General features: G+C 39.5%; 1 protein-coding gene across 1 annotated transcript in view; it reads left to right on the top strand.

Moving 5' to 3' along the window:
- The window catches only part of slc7a5 (solute carrier family 7 member 5), a 48,500-nt gene that overhangs the window by 12,890 nt on the left and 15,056 nt on the right, over positions 1-20,554 (top strand). The window contains exons 2-4 of the mRNA XM_063067007.1: positions 1,326-1,451; positions 14,749-14,854; positions 16,950-16,994. Coding sequence (XP_062923077.1) covers positions 1,326-1,451; positions 14,749-14,854; positions 16,950-16,994 — 277 coding nt within the window. The remainder of the gene's footprint in view (positions 1-1,325; positions 1,452-14,748; positions 14,855-16,949; positions 16,995-20,554) is intronic.

Below are 20,554 nucleotides of genomic sequence, written 5' to 3'. Positions count from 1 at the left end.
CCCCGCGAAACACTCCTTTTTTAAACTCTTCTCCCCAACCTGTGAGAAACTCTCTCTTCGAATCGATTGGTCTGCCGCTAATGCATCGAGCCCCGGGAAACACTCCTTTTTCAAACTTTTCTCCCTGACCTGTGCGAAGCTCTCTCTCTATGAATCGATTGGTCCACCACTAATGCTAAACCGTACTATAAATTGCCTATTTAGAGTTTATACAGTCATATTCAATTTGTCATATTGTATTTAATAGCTGTTTGTATCTATTTTTAATAGAAGTCAGTAATATAAATTGGTTCTTCTCTAGAGGAGGTGTTGCAGCACTAAAGGTGACAGTGTGTTAAATTTTAAACTCTTGGTGCTAATGATCAATTTATTTAGGTGGTTAGGTATTTGAAAGTCTTAACACAAGGTAAAGTTTTAACAGCAGAGCATAGGAACTTTGAGTTCTCTTAGACCCTATGGTTCAATTATGGTTCAATTATTCATCATTTTCTCACTTGATTTCACAAAGACAGCAAAGATATTGGCTACCGAAACAAAGTTTAGTTCTTTCATCTTGGATAAATTGTACATTCCTCTTGAATGAATGAAAGCTTAGTTTAATGGTAGCAGTTTAGTCTTTCTGAGGATTAGCCCTCTTATCAGTATTGAACATAAAGTACAAAACAGAACTATGACTGAGAGGCCACTTGAGCCATGCTATTATGCCTCTCTTGTTCTAGTATCTACCTTGTTGATTGGAACAACTACGTGCTTGAAACAAGGATTTCTAACAGAAGTGTAATTTTATCCCAGTTTAGTCAGTTCACTTGAATTGAAACAATTCATTTAGAAAGTTCTATTGGGTCTTGTGAAGTACTTTATATTTTTTAACTGCTTATGATTACTTAAGAACGACTTCTTCTTCCACAAGGTTCTTTTTATTAAAACTAGAATCAAAATTTTATCTTGAATAAATAGCATGACAGAAAGCTTTGAAGGTTGGAACATGAGGGACACTATTTTATTCAGCAAATGATTGGGACCTGGAATACAATGCCAGAAATTATTTCTTGGACTGTAAATTTATCTCCCAAGTTCCTGAGCCGTTTTGATAAGTCCCACCACACCAGCTGTGGTCGTTCAGTTGAATAAACATTATGAAGTGCCAATATGTATTTTAGGCCCTGCTTGAAGAAATATGATATGAGCCTATCTGAGCTTTCATATGTGAATTTCGGTAGTAGTTGCAAACATTTATCCTTTTTCTTTTAAGAAAGTCAAATATGTAGGATATTTAAGGAAAATGCAAATCATGCAATTTAAACATTGATTTTCTTCTTTTTCAGTGTTTCTGACTGCAGTGAACTGCTACAGTGTAAAGGCAGCTACAAGAGTGCAAGATATCTTTGCTGCAGCCAAGTTGCTGGCATTGATTATCATCATTATTTTGGGCTTGGTGCAAATTTTTAAAGGTAAGTACGTGACAGATTTTAATTGTACAATCAGTCTGTTCCTGCTTGGTTTTCTGGAAAAGACAGGAGTGCACTGTTCTGGTTTGGAAGGTAATTCACCTTGACCTTCTGAAGGGCAGTTAGGGATCGGTACTAAATGTAGGTCTTTCCTGTGGCGTTCACAGTCAATAAGAAACAATTGTACCATTCATCCAATTGGATTACATTTATCCTGACTCAAAATATTTGGTCTGTGTATTTTGTCTGTTAAATTTAGCACTGCGATTAAACATAAAATCATTAATTGGTTCTGCCGTGGTGAAGAGATGTCCAGCCTTAAATGTTTCCTGAATTATATATATGTATGTATATGTATGTATTTTATAATTTTAATATCCTTCAATCTAAAAGCAATAACAATTCAAGTAGCGAAATTTCACTAATTTTGTGTGCATCAGCACTCATAAGTTTTAAAAACTTACTGCTGTCTTTATGGGGAAAAAAACTTTCATTCCATCCTATTAGCAACCATATTTTGAAATTTGGTCTTCACAATGGACTGATATAACTCAATCGGTGTACCAAGTTTTTGGATAAGTCTTCTATTTTCTTGAAATTAATGCATCCTGAGACAACTATATTTTGGGAATTTCATTGTGTATTATTTATTTCATTCTGCAGTAAAATAACATTGTGTAGAGGTGGTGATTTTAATCTTATAAGCTTTCATGGTATTATTTTGAAAGAAAGCTTTTATTACATTATGTTTGGGTTGTCAATCAACTAACTTTAGCTGGCTTAAACAAATGGGATGTATATTAATCTGGCAGGTAATGGTCTTAACACAGTCATCACCAAAAGTTCTCAAATTGCCAGGTTAAAATAAAGCCGCTGTTCACTGCTTTACATGTATCATATAATTTTTTCCCTTTAAACTAGAAAAAATGTTATGTTATTTAATGAGTCATGTGGCCTGCCTTGCCAAAGATGTAGGATGTCATTCTAGTTCATGGTATGAAATGGCAAGATATTAGTTGGGAATGCATGAGGTAAAGAGGTTGGATAAATGAAAAGAGTGAAAAACAGTTTTGAAGACGTGGAAGAGAAGTGTACGTAATTTCGTGATAGTTTAGTGGAGAGTAAGCCTTATCCGGAATAATTGCATTGTGCTAGAGTACATTTGGTAAACCTAGTATCTGTGGAAAATACAGTAATTTAAGGTGAATGGAATCATTAGTCACAGTAACCTCAACGGTACTATGGGGTGCCACGGTAGTGTAGCGATTAAACCCTATTACAGTTCGGAGTGTCCAGCATTGTCTGTGAGGACTTTGTACATTCTTCTCGTGAATGTGTGGGTTTCTTCTGGGTGCTCTGGTTTCCTCCCACAATCCAAAGGCCTACCGGTTAGAAGTTTAATTGGTCATTGTAAATTGCACTTTGATTAGTCTAGTGTTAAATAGGGGGTTGCTGGGCAGCAAGGCTCAGTGGGGTGAAGGGGCCCGTTCTGTGTTGTATCCTAAAAAAAAATAAACTAAAACCAACAATAAACTAGTTATAATAGTTTGCACCCTTTATTCTCTCTACAATTCCCCCTTTTTCCTGTTTTCTCACTTTTGCAGTTCTCTTGAAGGATCCTTGAGATGTAATGTCACTCCTTGTTTCTTTGCCAACAGATACTGTTTGATCTGCCTGGTGCTTCCAGCATTTCCCGTTTCAATCAAAATGCAACTTGCATTACTAGTGCGATGTGGTGCCCTGCTTATATCACTTACCGCTTTGGACAGGTGCAGAGTTTGTGCATGTGTAATAGGTGCCCGTTTTCAGCCAGCCTCCCATCAAAGTAAATTTATTATCAATGTTACTATATACCACCTTGAGATTAATTTTTTTGCAGGCGCTTACGTGAGAACAATACAATAGAATTTAGGGGGAAATCCCATACATAAGCAAAGACTGACAAATTACCAACGTGCAAACGAAGATAAACTGCAAGTTTAAAAAAAAGTACTGACAGCACGAGTTGTAAGGTGTTCGGAGAGTGTCTGTACTTTGTATAATCAGTTCAGAATAGTGTGACTGAAGTTATCCACACTGGTTCAGCAGCCTGATGGTTATAGGGTAATAACTTTTCCTGAGCTTGGCAGTGTGGGACCTAGAGATTCATACTGTCTACCCAATGGTAGTAGTGAGGAGAACACTTACTGTAGTCTTTTCCATACCTGGGCGATGGTGTTTCTATACCATGATGTTCTGGTCCCAGGACAGATATCCTGACGTGTCATCTTTGAGGAATTTAAAGTTACTGATGCTGTCTGCGTCTTTTTTCCCTAATGAGCACTGCCACATGGACCTCCGGCTTCTAACTCCTGTAGTCAATAAGTAGTGTTGAGCACCTGTCCAGCGATCAGAATCAGAATCAGGTTTATTATCACCGGCTTGTGACGTGGAATTTGTTAACTTAGCAGCAGCAGTTCAATGCAATACATATTATAGAAGAGGAAAAATATAAAATAATAATGATAAATAAGTAAATCAATGACAGTATACATACATTCAATAGATTTAAAAAAGTGCAAAAAACAGAAATACTGTATATTTAAAAAAAAAATAAGGTAGTGTTCAAGGATTCAATGTCCATATAGGAATCGGATGGCAGAAGGGAAGAAGCTGTTCCTGAATCAAGTGTGTGCCTTCAGGCTTCTGTATCTCCTCCCTGATGGTAACAGTGACAAAAGGGCATGCCCTGGGTGCTGGAGGTCCTTAATAATGCACGCTGCCTTTCTGAGACCCCGCTCCCTAAAGATGTCCTTTGTACTTTGTAGGCTAGTGCCCTAGGATGGAGCTGACTAGATTTACAGCTCTCTGCAGCTTCTTTTGGTCCTGTGCAGTAGTTCCCCCCCACCTCATACCAGACAGTAATGCAGCCTGACAGAATGCTCTCCACGGTACATTGTACCTGGAATCACTGTTAACAATACACTGGTGTTATTGCTTTTCTTCATTATCAGTGCTGCTTAGATCTGATTGAGTGAAGTTCATATGGTGACCAGACCACACTCTATTAAAGTTCTGGATTATCAGCTTCAGGAGCAAAAAAATTTTGAACATGTGTTCAAGATCTTAGCTGTGTCAGTCACATTGTTGGTGTGCTTTGGGATTCTACCAAAAAGCAGTGTAAGAATACCTGATTGTCCGTAATAGTTAACAGATCGTTTAGTGACCTCCTCTCCACCATTAACTCAAAAGAGTCCAGGTTGTAGCCAAGGACAGATCCAGCCTTTCTGATGAGTTTATTTAGACTTTTTACATCACCAGCACTGATGTTGCTTCCCCAACATAAAACTGCAAAGAAGATTGCACTGGCTACAACAGACTGGTAAAAGATCTCCAGCATCCTGCTGCACACATAGAAGGATCTCAGCTTCTTTAGAAAATAGAATCTGCTCATCCCCTTGTTGTAAATAGCCTTGATGTTGGTTTTCTAGTCAAGTCTGTTGTGGAGGTGAACACCCAAGTATTTGTACTCCTCCACCACCACAACTTCTCCCAGAATGTATATTGGACTCATCACAATCCTCTTCCTCCTAAAATCAGTCACCGTCTTCCTAGTTTTGGCCACATTCGGGAGCAGGTAATTCCTCCGGCACCACTCCACAAACTTGTCCACCAGTCCTCTGTATTCCAACTCCTGTCCATCTTTGATATACCCAACCACTGTAGAGTCATCAGAGAACTTCTGCAAGTGACAAGACTCAGGTTTGTACTGAAAGTCTGAGGTGTGCGGTGTGAACAGAAACAGACGGGATAGTCCCTCGTGGTGATCCACCATCTCGGCTGGACAACTACCCAGCCATATATACGGGTCTATCTGCCAGGTAGTCAGTATTCCAGGAGATAGTGGATTTGTCTACACCCATCCTTTGCAGCTTCTCACTCTGAAGAAGTGTCTGGATTGTACTTAAGGCACTAGAGAAATCAAAAGAAATGTGATTCTCACAATGCCACCAGCATCAAGCAGATGGGAGAGAGCTCTGTGCAACCGGTGGATGATATCATCCCCTCCCACATGAGGATGGTAGGCAAACTGTAAAGGGTCCAATGAAGATCTCACTGGCGGTCCATGGTAATTCAGGACCAGCCTCTCCAGCACTTGGATCACATGAGATTTGAGGGTTACAGTGGCATATAAAGTTAACAAATATTAAGCAAACTCTTGACTGAACCACTTCTGTAATTTCGAACATTAACTTGCTCTGCATCTTCACCATTCAGATTTAAATTCTTTAACAGAAGGGCTGTCTTCAGTTTCAAAGATAATACCCTCCTTCATTCATTGTTCATTTGAAGAGAAAGACTTATATCAACTATCCTTGTTGGACATATATTTTATGGTATCGTACATTAGCAATAATATATCCTTAAAGTAAAAACCTTACTGCAGCTTGATTCTTTTGCAAAAGCCGATCACTCCATTTCATTGATAATTGATGATCCTGCTGTTGTTTACCTAAAATTGTATTTCTACGCCACTTGCTGTTCACGACAGCCAGTCCATAGGTACTTCAGACAGTGTTTAATTTGCAGTTTGATGAGACACTCTTGCATTGGAATAAGATCGCACTTTTCTTTCTAATCAAGAGTTCCCTGTACCTCTGTGGCAGATGTTTGAAGTATAACATCCCCAGATGATTTAATCTGATAAGTATTGCTATTGATTTATCATTGGCACATGTACTGAGAAATAAAGAAAAGTTTTTGTTTTGGATGCCTTTTAGTCAGGTTATGCCATAGATCAGTATGTGGAGGTAGTAAAAAGAAATACAGTGTAACTTTCTAGCTGCAGAGAAAAAGCAGTTGCTGCTCAACAAATAAAATGCAAGGATCACGATGAGGTAGATTGGGAGATCAGGATTTCAACTTTAGCACATCGGAAGGCCATTCGTGAATTTGAATCAACAGGATAGGTGACTGGTTTGCCTGTTGCACTGGACTGCATTTGTTGTCTGAGATGGTGATTTCTTCAAACCTTCCTTTACTTTTGCGTTCTGGTACTCTCATGTTGGTTTTTAAATCATTGGTTAGTGCAGGTGAGGATCTCCCTTGTATGGGCCAATTAGGACATAGAAGCAGAATTAGTCTATTCAGACCATCAATTCGTCTCCAGCATTTGATCATGGTTGATGATTTATTACTCTCTCTCTCAACCCCATTCAACTGCCGTAACCTTTGACACCCTTACCAAATCAAGAACCTATCAACCTCTGCTTTAAATAGCCCCAGTGGCTTATCCTCCACAGATTCACTATCCTCTGGCTAAAGAAATTCCTCCTTATCTCTGTTCTAAAGAGAAATCCTTCTATCCTGGTCCTATATTTCCACTTCTGGAAAAATACCGTCTCCACTCCACACTATCCAGGCCTTTCAGTATTTAGTAGGTTTCAATGAGATCCCTCATCCTTCTGAACTCCGAGGAGTGAACTCCCTTGCGCCAACAAATGCTCCTCGTACATTAACTCTTTTCATCCCTGAGATTATCCTTGTAAATCACCTTTTGACCCTCTCCAGTGCTAGCACATCCGATCTTAGATGTGCTGGCCCAAAACTATGCACAATACTCCAAGTGTGGTGGGACTTGCAGCTTGTAAAGCCTCAGCATTACATCCTTGCCTTTTCATGCTAATTTTCTCAGGATGAATATGCATTCAACATTGCATTTGCCTTCCTTACTACTGACTCTACCTGTAAGTTAACCTTTGTTAAGCTCCTTCACTAAGACTCCCAAGTTGCTTTGCATGTCTGATATTTGAACTTCTCTACACATTTAGAAAATAGTCTATGTTTTCATTGCTTCTACCAAAGTTCATGACCCTACATGTTCCTATGCTGTATCCAATCTACCACTTCTTTGCTCATTCTCCCGACAGGACTAAGTCCTTTGCAGACTCTTCTTCCTTAGCTCTACCTGGCCCTCTACCCATCTTTGTATCATTCATAAACTGGGCCATAAAGCAATCAATTTTGTCACAATGTGAATCTCTGGGTTGGCTGAACACTTTGGTAACTTGCTAGTGTCATGATTTTTTAAAATTGTTCAACATCAAAATCTACAGTGGAATTTTCAAAGCACATGGACTACCAATCACTTTCTAATTTTTCTTGAAGCCCTTTCCATCCCAAGTAAGTTTTTGATCATTTGTTTCTTTATATTTTTGTTCAAAATCTTCTATTTCACACTGGACAAGCCACCTCAATAATTTTACTTGTTCAACTGCAATGCTATTGTACTTCTCTCTAAATATTTGGTCTGTCAAACTTAAAGACAGGTTCTGTTGTTCAAAATGAAAGATTCAGATGGATATCGGCAAAGTGCAGGCAAATGAGAATAGCTCAAATAGGCTCTTGGACTGCAGGGTCAGTGTCTGTCCTGTATAGATCTTTTTTTAAAATCAAAATCATAATTTTTAAAAAATTATGTCAGAGTCTGAACAATGTGAAGTGGGATGAATTTCTAGTTGTTTGATAGACACTATGCATCTCAGATCAGTGATGACCCTTAAACACAGGTTGCCATCTGTTCGTTTCATTCTTTTTTTACATATGAAACTGTCACAAAGTGTAAACCAAAGGAGAAGTAAGAGCTGCAGTGTGCATTAAAAATACAGTACAGGTATTGTTCTAGCAGAGTTTTCTCATGAACTTTATTGTTGGAGAGCAGTCAGAATCTTTTGTCCATTGTATTGAACTTGCAAATAGCTTGTGCTTTTTAAAAGAAAATACAAACTGGGCTTTAATGAATTCTTTTAAATGTGTTTACTGCAATTATGCCTGTGTCAGTGCAAGAAGTGCCGTGCTGAAGGATTCAATGTTAAGTGACCCACTTTTTGCAGTGGAAGCTTTCTGCTGCAGCAAAGTAATAATGAATGATTGTGCTTGAGCAAAGAACTGAGGATTCATCCACACTTTGAGTTTGATCTACAGTAAGTTCTTTCATTTAGCTTGATATGCTTTTTTGCTGTAGATCCGATTAAGTGTCAAATAACAACTATTTGAAATTTGAGGAATCTGTAAACTCAAATTTTTCCTATGCGTAAGTGCTCAAATGACATCTCTTAAAAGTTTTCCACCACAATAATTTATTATAAAACATCTCAAGATAGATGCATGATTACAATTGGCAGTCTGTACTGTGTTGAAAGGGGAAGAAATGGAAGAGAAAACTGCGTCAATAGAAAAATTTCCGCATGACTCTTGAATGAAAAGGGAAAGAATTGGAGCAGAATGCTTTTTGCCATTGGTATTAGGGGTGACAGGTAAGTTCAAGACTGGGGCAGAAAAGTACAGTGGTCAGGAGGAACCAAAGGAACTTGCAGAGTTAGGCAGTTGAGGTAGGGCAAGGCTGTTCAGTGATTGATAGACAAAGATTAAGGTTCTATGTTGAGGAATAGATTGATCTTTAGATAAGTGTTAAGAGGTTTAATGTAGAAAGGGAAAAACTGGATAAATTAGAGCTCATGAAGTAATGAAAGACTTAACAAAGGTTAATGTAGACGAATCAGAAAGTTCCCAATGCAATTCAAATTTCACTGGCAAAGAACAAAGAGATGGAAAATATTTCAGATTTGAAGGTGAGTAACCTTGATTAGAAATAGATTCTGTGAAATAAACCACTCTGGGGGTCAATCAAAGTACAAATTTAACTCTTCATAGAAAGTGATCAGGTGTGAAGATGAGGCATTGACAAGTGAAAGTCATGGTAGTGAAAGTTTGTAAACTGTCAGTGATGTGCAAACCACTGGCAATATGGAGACATTGGTCAATTAAGAGATGGACCCGTAGGGGTATGTATACTATCAGCAATGGTACGTGTACTAACAGCAAATGACACTGCACTCTTTAAGAAAGGAGGAAGGCAGCTGAAAAGAACATATAGACCGGTTAGCCTGACCTCAGTGGTTGCAGTCAATTGTTAAGGATGAGGTTTGGTGACACAGGACAAGATGAGACAAAGTCAGCATGGTTTCCTTCAGGGAAAATCTTGCCTGACGAACCTGTTGGAGTTCTTTGAGGAGATTACATGTAGGGTAAATAAGGGGGATGCAGTGGATGTTCTATATTTTGACAAGGTGCCACACATGAGACTGCTAACCAAGTTACACAGGGAAGTTACTGGCACGGTTAGAGCATTGGCTGATTGGTGGGAGGCAGTGAATGTGAGTAAAAGGATCCTTTTCTGGTTGGCTGCCATTGACTAGTGATGTTCCGCAGGGGTCGGTGTTGGGACTGCTTCTTTTTATGCTGTATATCAATGATTAAGATGATGGAATAGATGGCTTTGTTGCCAAGATTGCAGATAATATGAAGATTGGTGGAGGGACAGGTAGGCTGCACAATGACTTAGACAAATTATGAGAATGAGCAAGAGTTTGGTAAATGAAATACAGTGTTGGAAAATGCATGGTCATGCACTTTGGTAGTAGAAATAAATGTGCAGACTATTTTTTAATCAGGAAGAAAGCCCAAAAATCAGAGATGCAAAGGGACTTGGGAGTCCTTGTGCAGAACACACGAGTAGGGATGTGATGCTGAGGCTGTATAAGGCACTGGTGTGGCCTCATCTTGAGTATTGTGAACAGTTTTGGACTCCTCATCTTAAGAAAAGATGTGCTGGCATTGGAGAGGGTTCAAAGGATGATTCCAGGAATGAAAGGGTTATACAAGGAACATTTCATAGCTCTGGGTCTGTGCTCAGTGGAATTTAGAAGGATAAGAGGGGGGTCTCACTGAAAGCTTTCGAATATTGAAAGGCCTAGACAGAGTAGATGTGGAAAGTATGTTTCCTATGGTGGGGGAGTCTAGGACAAGAGGGCACAGCCTCAGGATAGAGGGGCCTCTGTTTAAAACAGAAATGTGGAGAAATTTCTTTCACCACAGGGTGGTGAATTTGTGGAATTTATTACCACAGACAGCTGTGGAGGCTGGGTCGTTGGGTATATTTAAGGCAGAATTCGATAGATTCTTGATTGGACACGGCATCAAAAGTAACGTGGAGAAGGCTGGGGAGTAGAGCTGAGGAGGGAGAGAAAAGGATCAGCCATGATGGAATGGCAGAGCAGACTCAATGGGCCAAATGGCCTAACTCTGCTCCTGTCTCATGGTCTTAAGGTCTAAAATGTTCAACTGATGAATAATAAATCAAGGAACAGTAGGAATTCTAAAATTCGAGCTCAGAGTGCTAACATATAGGTCCAGTTTTAATTTCTGTTCTGGAGATCAATGTAAAATGTTTTCTTGCAATGGTGTAGACCCAAATATCAATTTATTCAAATAATTGTTTTCAAATTTAAGAAAAAGACATTGTATTGGCTATGGAACAAATGATTTTATTTGATAAAGAAATTAATTCGTCAATTGAATATAGTCAAGCGAATAGATTGTCAATTGGCATCTAGTTTATCCTCATATTAGCAGACTATGAACAATATAATTGGAAATTCTGGCTGACAGGTGGAAAACATTGTGTCATTTGGATAGCATTTGTTCACAGTTGTAGTTCACCATCCCTGTTTATGAAATTGAATTCTGAATATCAATGTGCACATTGGAAATGTGCAGTGCAGGCTGATCATAGCATCCATTATTGTGTCCCTGATTTCACTGGCCTAATAACCTGTATTAATTTAGCCAACACACAGTGTGAACCAGTCATGGGGAAACACGTCCTTAAGGTACCCCCCCCCCCCACCTGCATGATCTATTTTTTAATGACTTCTCGAAAGTTAGGAAATGTACAGTGAAGTTGGTCCTTTTGGTCCTATTTGGAGTCATAGAGCATCGCGATTCTGTGAGTGTTTGTCGTAATGATCTGTGAACTTCCAACACAGCCAGTTCCAACATGAAGAAGGAATCTGGCCCCTGAAGAAGAGCTCGGAGTGTCAAAAGTCTCTAGGGAACATGGATCAGATTCCCTTCAATGTGTCTAGAGGCTAAGATCACCCACCGTAATAACCACGAGTTCTGCTGTCTATAGCAGGCAGCGCTTCAGTGATGAACAATGCTTGTGCTGGTTACACTGCACCTGCACAGTACACTCCAAGGAGGGTCTCTGGCTTCATCACTTCTTACCCTGCATCACCAGATCCTTATGCCAATTCTGCCTTTGCCTACTGTAACTAGCCGAGCCTGTGATAACGGGCAATGATAGGCTGCACAATAACGTTTTCAAGGTGTTGCACATCTCTTGATCTTTTTATGAATTGAAAGGAGATTCACTTTCTGAATGTACAACGGGGCAGCATATCCCATCAGATGGTATTAATGATGCCTGTGGCGTTCGTATGGGTTGTTTAATCATTGTGATTTTATATTGCCTGGCATAATTCAGCTACCACTTGGATCAATGTCTGGGTTCTTGTGGAAGGCTACTCTGAATTCCTGGGCTTCACACCGGTCTTGGCAGCTGCAGTCAGCATAGCTGGGCACTCTATAATGAGAGCCATGAGAAAGCAGGTACATTATTTAGGGAGAATGATCACCGCCTCCATAAAGACTCATATGTCTGGCTGATGTCGGGACATGAGATCACACTGACTCTGCCTTTGCCTATGGTAACACAGCAGGGGGGAGGAGACAGCATACTGAGAGAGAAAGGGTGATAGGAAACAGTGATAAGAGATTCTCTGTGATCATAGTGGAAGGGTTATTTGCCTAATTCCACTGAGGAACACAGTTCAGAGAGACTGTGTACAGCGTTCATGTGCAGTATACCAATGACAAATGTTGACAATCCCTGAGAGGAACCTGAACTGTTTTCTATTGTTATTCAACTGCATAGCTATTTTTGAATCTCTGCCATCGATATGCTGTGATCACACCATGAAATTACCCTATACCAGACACGTAGTTAATGTGGCCACAGAGACAACATGGAGATTGATGATTGTGCAATAATACACGAAACTCCTGATTGCTGAAGAGAATTTTCACATCAATAATAAGAGTTGACAAATTAATAATTTCTACTTGACTGGATGGGAAGAATTAATAAACTAACAATATTAGTTAAAATAAAAGGGTAAAAATCAAGTTACTTTACTTAGCTTATCTTTTAAGCCAAGATGGAAAAATTACAAATAAGTATATTATTTTGTTTAATTTTAATCTAACAATGATTTATTAGCATGTTGAGGTATTATCAATTAAATGTAACTACTTCCTTTTAAATGTTTGAAATAATTATTGTTTTCATTGTATAAATTTGAATAGTTTTTAACATCTCTCTCAGATAATTTTAAATGGATCAAAGGCCATTGTAGCATTTTGGGTTGCAGCCTGCTAATGCATGGCCTGAGACCTAGTTATCGTGCCCTTTGGATAGACGGAGATCTGTTCATTGGGTACTCTGCATGTGGTAGAGTGTAGTTCTTCAAGCAGGCGTGCACTGCAAGTCATAAATCCTGGCAGCAGACCAAGGCTACCAGGATCTGGCCTCTAACATTATCAAAAATAATGCCATATCAAGACCGCCTTGTTCCTTGTTTCAGTAAACTCATCGTGCAGTGAATTGATTTGTTAAATTGTATTTTAGATTGATTAGTGTTCAACATTGTTTTCATTGTTTGTTGAATGTCATTTGAAATGAGCCAGTTACTCCTGAAATTTCCCCAGGAGCTTATCAGTATACTAGATGTTCACATTTCCAAATGTTAAAGGAACTATTATCTTGTTTAATGCCTGAGCTATCTCTGATAAATTGGACAATGTTTTTTCTTCTATGTATACATTTAATTATTATCATTCCATTTAAAAATACAAAACCCTTAACTGTATAAACGCCAAAATGCTACAAGGTTGTTTTTGAAGTTCAGGACCATATGGAGGTGGGAGCTAAAACTGATTGGTTCAAGAAATTGCAGAAGACTTGGGGATGGTTGAAATTTGGCTATATAGTGTTTGGGCTTTGATTGTAGAAATGCTGAATGTAGCATAGCAAATGGTATGCTCTAGCAGTGTGAGATCATTCTGTTCCAGATTTCATGGGGGGAAAAGCTGAAACACTGGCTGAGCAGAAAATGGATGGAAGGAAATGATGTGATAGTAATGACCAGTGTCCAAGGATGTCAGATTACAGGCTCTTTTCAGATTGAGTATCTGTACCTAGTTATCTTTTTATTGACATAGAGTGAGGATTAGACCCTCCTGGCCATTTGAGCTGTGCCAATCAGCAGTGCCACCACCCCCCAACCATCCGATTTAACCCGAGCCTAATCATGGCACAGATTACAATGACCAATTAAACTACCAACTGGTATGTCTTTGGACCATTGGAGGAAACCCATGCAGTCACGGGGAGACCGTGCAAACTCCTTACAGGCAGTGGCGTATATTGAACCCGGGTCTCCTGTACTGTAAAGCGTTGTGCTAGCCACTGCACTCCCATGCCGCTATTTAAAACATTAATGAATTATCTTCCACGTTTACATTCTGCAGTTTCACCTGGTGTAGATAAGCCCAGAAAGTAAGAATTTAAGATCCAATTTTATGGCTCAACAAAATTGCTTGGGAACAGCCTGGGGCATAGACGTATCTCTTTTCTTTATCAACCTTTTTATTAATTTAGGCGTATCTCAACCAGCCTTCAGATATACCTGTTCCTAAGCCTGGAAAATAGGTTGGTTACCCCAGCATTATGTTTTCACAGCTGCAGAGTCTCGGTACCATTGTGAGGAAGGAGGTGTAGCTTGGCAGTAAGAGGAAAAGTCATCAGTTACGCTTTCGGGACTGTAAAACCATAAATATACACTTGTGGACAAGATTTAGTGCCAGGCTGAGAAGAGCATATCCTCTTATTGATTTCCCAACTCACTGAGTCATAAACGTACTGGGAGGTGGAAGTATGTACAAGTATAAAACAGGGTGATTGCACTATTGTGTAATCTTTGCCTTGTCGCTTTGGAATGCATACTGACAACAACAGGTGACAATGCAGTCAATTGTGGACACAGCTCTCGTGGCAGAGTCATACAAACAGTACAGCAGTTAGCAGCTGTAATTTGCAGAATTGTGGCAATTATCTTTGAAGGAATATTGTTCAAGCCCTTTTTGCATTTTATAAATACCATCTTAGTCTGTGAAATTGTCTATGGCACAGTGGTGGATAAATTCTTAATATGGCAATTCAACATCCTCTGTTATTTTAGCAGAGATAATTATTAAAATTTCTCATGGGGGAAAATTTTGAGTTTTGCTATTTTCTAAGTAATTTTATTTATTTTAAAAATTGTTCACAATTAATTTTGGTTTTTCTTTCCCTGTGCAGGTGATACTCCTTATTTGGAACCTAAACGAGCATTTGAAGGGACCACAACAGATGTGGGAAAAGCAGTATTGGCAGTTTACAGTGGTCTCTTTGCATATGGTGGATGGTGGGGCAAACTATTGTTTTGTATCAGTTATAGAAACTAGCTATTGTTAATTTACATGTCAGTTTAACACAATGCATTTTGATCCTATAGCAGGTTAATTTTGTCAATAGCATATAGATGTTACATTTCAAAGTATTCCTCTAATGTATCTTTCACTCAAAGTACAGGAGAATAATGCAAACAGGTTTATTGCTTTCTTCATAAAAGAATAATGTATTTTATTGAGGATGATTTTGATATTGCTGGCCTTTAAGCTGCAAATCTGGTCCATATTGACAAGAATACTGAAAAAAAATATTTAGGGAAGCTGCAGCAAAAATTTGGAAGCTAGAGAGTTAAAACAATTTCACCTGTGATACCATGTAATAAAATAATCGGAAGGCAATTGAAATAGTCAGTATTGATGGATTTGAAAGAAAGTTAGCCGGTTTCTACAAAGTCAAGACAAAAAGATAAAAATATTGTGCAGTCTTTACATGGGTTATTCATTACACATTCTTGAAGCTAGATCAAACACAACAAACATCAAGTACCTGTCGATACTAATCCCATTTACCAGCACTTTGTCTAAAGTCTTCTCTCTGGTGATTCAAGTGCTCGTGTATGTGCTTCTTAAATGTGAGATTATCTACCTCCAGCATCCACACAGACAGTGTTTTCCAAATTCTAACCGCTGTCTGTGTGTGTGGGGGGGGGGGGAAATTCCACAGATTCCCTCTAAGCCTCCAGCCCCCTAGCTTAAATCTATGCCCTCAAATTTTCAATACCTCTGTGAGAGAAAAGATTCCTACTAATTACCTTATCTGCCATTCATAACTTTGTATGCCCTCTCTAAAGAAAGCAAACCCAGCCGATCAAGTCTATCCTGATAACTGAGGCACTCCATCCCAGTCAATATCCTGATGAATCTTCTCTGCAACCTTACCAATGTGGTGTTCTTCCTATTGTCGGGGGTACAGTACTGTGCAAAAGTCTGAGATATATATATATATGTATTATTGGGAATGGTGAGGGTGCCGTGCTGCAGGAGGGACGTGGGGCAGGTGGCAGAGGAGGAGTGCCAGGGGTATGGGGATGGCACCGGTGCGGACACACCCAGCCCTGAGACCACAGGCAAAGTCATTTGATTCTGAACAATTGGTTTATTGATAATCTCAGAATGTCTCACTAGTGCTTCCTGCTCTGTCCCCTCTCCCTTCCCCTTTTCCCAATCATGATTCCCCTCTCCCTGTCCCCTTACCAGTCTCAGTCCACAATAGAGAGCCATAACAGAATCAGGTTTATCATCACATATATCTAAGACTTTTGCACAGTACACTTGCTTTGATATAACCACTGTTTTATAAAGTTGTACAATAACATTACAGCTCTTTTGTTCTGTCTTGGCTAATAAAGGCGAGAGCCCATTTGCCACCTTCACACCGTATCTGTCTGTGCTGACACCTTCAGGGGTTCATGGACATGGGCACCCAACATATCTCTTTTTCTCAATCGTCCTAAGGCCTTACCATTTATTGTTATGTCCTACTCTTAATAATCCTCCCTAAGTGCATCAGGATTAAATTCTATCTGCCATTGCTCTGCCCATTTACCAACCGATCAATATCATCCTGTGGCCTATCACTATCTACCTCGCAATCAACAATCTATAATTCTTTGTGCCTCTGAAAATGTGTTAATAGTATTTCCGCCATTGATATTTAACATTTTAAAGCATATAACAGCAAGGGTCCCAGTACCGATTCCAGGTAATAGTACTGGCGAAACGTTGGCAATTGGGATTTTGTAGCTGATTTCACAATAGGCTCTTTTTTTGCTGAATTTAAACTCTTTTACCTCATCCCCACCAAGTTATCAAGTACATTCCTTGTGCCAGGTTAAAGTTCTGCACTTTAATTCCAACTGGCTCTCCAGATTTAGAGAGTAACTGTTTCTCACAACATTGCTCCCCTTTTAGATGTCATAACTGGAGGTAATGAGAAAATCTTGGAAGTACAAATTTATTTGGTCTATATGATTGTGGTTTCAATTTTGTTCTTATTTTTTGCAAAAATGTATGTGGTATATGTTAATGGAATTTCTCTGTTGATTGTAGGAATTACTTGAATTTTGTTACAGAAGAAATGATTGAGCCATTTAAGTGAGTATAGACATGTTTGTTCTGAAAGTCATGCTTACTTATAAGTTGTATGTAGTTCCTTCTAAGTTGTCCAAGAAAAGTTTGCTCTGCCTAATCATTTTTGTGAAGATCTGCTCCTGCAAACACGTCCCATGCTGTTTGCAGCCATGTCAGAAACAGTGTTGTGTGGAGTTTGGTGCCACTACATAACCAGTTGCTTCCCTGTTTTAGTGCTTCATTTGCACTGAGAATCCAGAACCATCTGTGCAAGATCCATGGGATTTTGTTTTTGATTAAACTCTCCAGGTAGTGCTGTTGTGCTATGGGGAAGGTTTATAGACTCCTAAATTTTTCAGTGCTCCAGAGACTGGGTTCTGAGTGAAGGGTCTTCGACCAGAACTGCTAATGCTGCTTCTTTTACCACAGGTGCTGTCCAACTTGCATTGTTTTCTGTTTTTGTTTCAAGTTCCCTCCATTTGAATGTTTATTGATTCCCAACATTCCATTAGGATTATTCAAATGTACTCATCTGTCCATGATAGTTCAAATCAGATCAGAATTAATGGTCATTCAAAGCATACATGGATACAGCCGAACGAGACAGCGTTCCTCTGCACCAAGGTGCAAAAACATACATGCACATTCAAAATAGTGAGGAAGGAAAAGAACATCGTCACATGAGAAAGCACATTTTTTTTGGTTGGAGACCCAGAGTGATAAGTCCCACAAATTGATGGTTTATTGATAAATGAATGCATCAATCCCTGTTCCATTGCTTCTCTTTTTGGCGTTGAGAAAGTAATCAATTCCACCTATTTAGTTCCTGAATGGATGAGTATATATTTGCCAATAATTGGGTCATTCCTGAGACAGACAGATTTTGTTCAATTGACAGATTGTGATCAGCTCTGAACTCCATATTTGCTCCTTTACCAAGATCATATTTTTCTTCCAAAACATTGATCAATTCCACATCTCTCGTCTTTCCAGTAAATACCGTGCCCTGGAAGAAGTATTCCATCCCCACAAGCATTGTTCCCTTTAACTTGTAATGACTAGTGTGCACAAAAATCTTGTGCTATGCAGTTATTTTGACAAGTGACAACATGTATGCACTAAATAACTTGTTCAATAAAAATAGTATGAATTAGCCAATCCTAAACTCTGCAGACTAATTATCGCATACTCTGTGTTGTCACCGTCCACAACAGAAACCAGAAAAGGAAATGTGATAGTGTATGATTGTGAAATTTATTTAATCTGCTAATGTGTTAAGGGTAACGGCATTTTGTACGCAGTTGAAATTCCTTTGTGCGTTGGTAGCAAAAGATGTGTACTCACACACACACACACACACACACACGCACACACTTACACACTTTGGAGGGACCAATGCCCACAACTATTTTCACAGTTTACTGACTCATTTTTTGAGCTAATCTACAAAACATTGTGTATCATAGAAACATAGAAAACTTACAGCACAATATAGGCCCTTCAGCCCACAATGCTGTGCCAAACATGTACTTACTTTAGAAACTACCTAGGGTTACCTATAGCCCTCTATTTTTCTTAAGCTCCATGTACCTGTCCAGGAGTCTCTTAAAAGACCCTATTGTCTTCGCCTCCATCACCGTTGCCGGCAGCCCATTCCACGCACTCACCACTCTCTGCATAAAAAAAACTTGCCCTGATATCTCCTCTGTACCTACTTTCAAGCTCCCTAAAGCTCTGCCCTCTCATGTTAGCCATTTCAGCCCTGGGAAAAAGCCTCTGACTATCCACACGATCAATGCCTCTCATCATCTTGTACACCTCTACCAGGTCACCTCTCCTCCTCCGTCGCTCCAAGGAGAAAAGGCCAAGTTCACTCAACCTATTCTCATAAGCCACGGTCCCCAATCCAGGCAACATCCTTGTAAATCTCCTCTGCACACTTTCTATAATTTCCACATCCTTCCTGTAGTGAGGTGACCAGATCTGAGCACAGTACTTCAAGTGGGGTCTGACCAGGGTCCTATATAGCTGCAACATTACCTCTCTGCTCTTGAACTCAATCACATGGTTGATGAAGTCCAATACACCGTATGCCATCTTAACCACACAGTCAACCTGCACGGCAGCTTTGAGTGCCCTGTGGACTCGGACCCCAAGATCCCTCTGATCCTCCACACTGCCTAGAGTCTTACCATTAATACTGTATTCTGCCATTATATTTGACCTACCAAAATGAACCACCTCACACTTATCTGGGTTGAACTCTGTCTGCCATTTCTCTGCCCAGTTTTGCATTATATCAATATCCCACTGTAACCTCTGACAGCCCTCCACACTATCCACAACACCCCCAACCATTGTGTCATCAACAAATTTACTAACCCATCCCTCCACTTCCTCATCTAGGTTATTTATAAAATTCACGGAGAGAAGGGGTTCCAGAACAGATCCGTGAGGCACACCATTGGTCACCAACCTCCATGCAGAATATGACACGTCTATAACCACTCTTTGCCTTCTGTGGGCAAGCCAGTTCTGGATCCACAAAGCAAGGTCCCCTTGAATCCCATGCCTCCTTACTTTCTCAATAAGCCTTGCATGGGGTACTTTGTCAAATGGCTTGCTGAAATCCATATACACTACATCTACTGCTCTACCTTCATCGGTGTGTTTAGTCACATCCTTAAAAAATTCAATCTGGCTCGTAAGGCACGACCTAATCATATTATGCCTCTCCAAACGTTCATAAGTCCTACCTCTCAGGATCTTCTCCATCAACTTACCAGACACTGAAGTAAGAAATCATGTCAAATCAAAAGAAAAATTCCAAAACCTGTCAACAATTGAATAAAAAATAAAAACCAGAATTATGAAGCTGAGAAAATATTCATCCCCTTTGTAATAACTACACTAAGTATGTAACAATATATTACCTACCAATTTACCCAATTTATTGATGTAGAAAATTAGAGGATCACCTGTTTTCATTGAATTCATAAGAATACTGTAAATACCCTTTCTCGATGTAAGGTCCAACAGTATGGTAGATTTTCAACAGACTAAACCAAAATGAAGACGAGCATTCAAGACAAGTCAAGGAAATTATGATAGAGAAGGACAAATCTGGGGAAGGGTATAATACCATCTCAAAGACACTGAGCATACCACAGAGCTCAGTGCAGTCAACAGTCACTCTGAGTGAGCTGCAGGAGTCCGTGGCTGCAACTGGAGGTGAAGATCATGTCTCCACAATCTCTAAGGCCTTACACAAAAGGGTTATTTATGGAAGAGTGGCAAGGAAGAAGCTCTGGCTTTAAAAAAAAACATACCCTTGCCTGTAAAAACTTTGCAAAGCATCACTTAGAAGATACTGTAAAGATGTAGAAGATCTTGTGGTCAGAAGAAGTTAAGGTGGACCTTTTGGCCTCAACAGTAAGCAGTATGGGTGGAGTAAATCTAATATTCTGCATCAGCCAAGTAACACCCAAGTATGATGGAGGTAGCATCATATTATGGGGATGATTTTCAGCAGCAGGGACTGTAAATCTGGTCAGGATTGACGGGAGGATGAATGCTGCTAAATA

Source organism: Mobula hypostoma, chromosome 14 (assembly GCF_963921235.1).
Source record: "Mobula hypostoma chromosome 14, sMobHyp1.1, whole genome shotgun sequence".
NCBI lineage: Eukaryota > Metazoa > Chordata > Chondrichthyes > Myliobatiformes > Myliobatidae > Mobula > Mobula hypostoma.
This window is presented reverse-complemented; position numbering and strand designations above follow the sequence as displayed.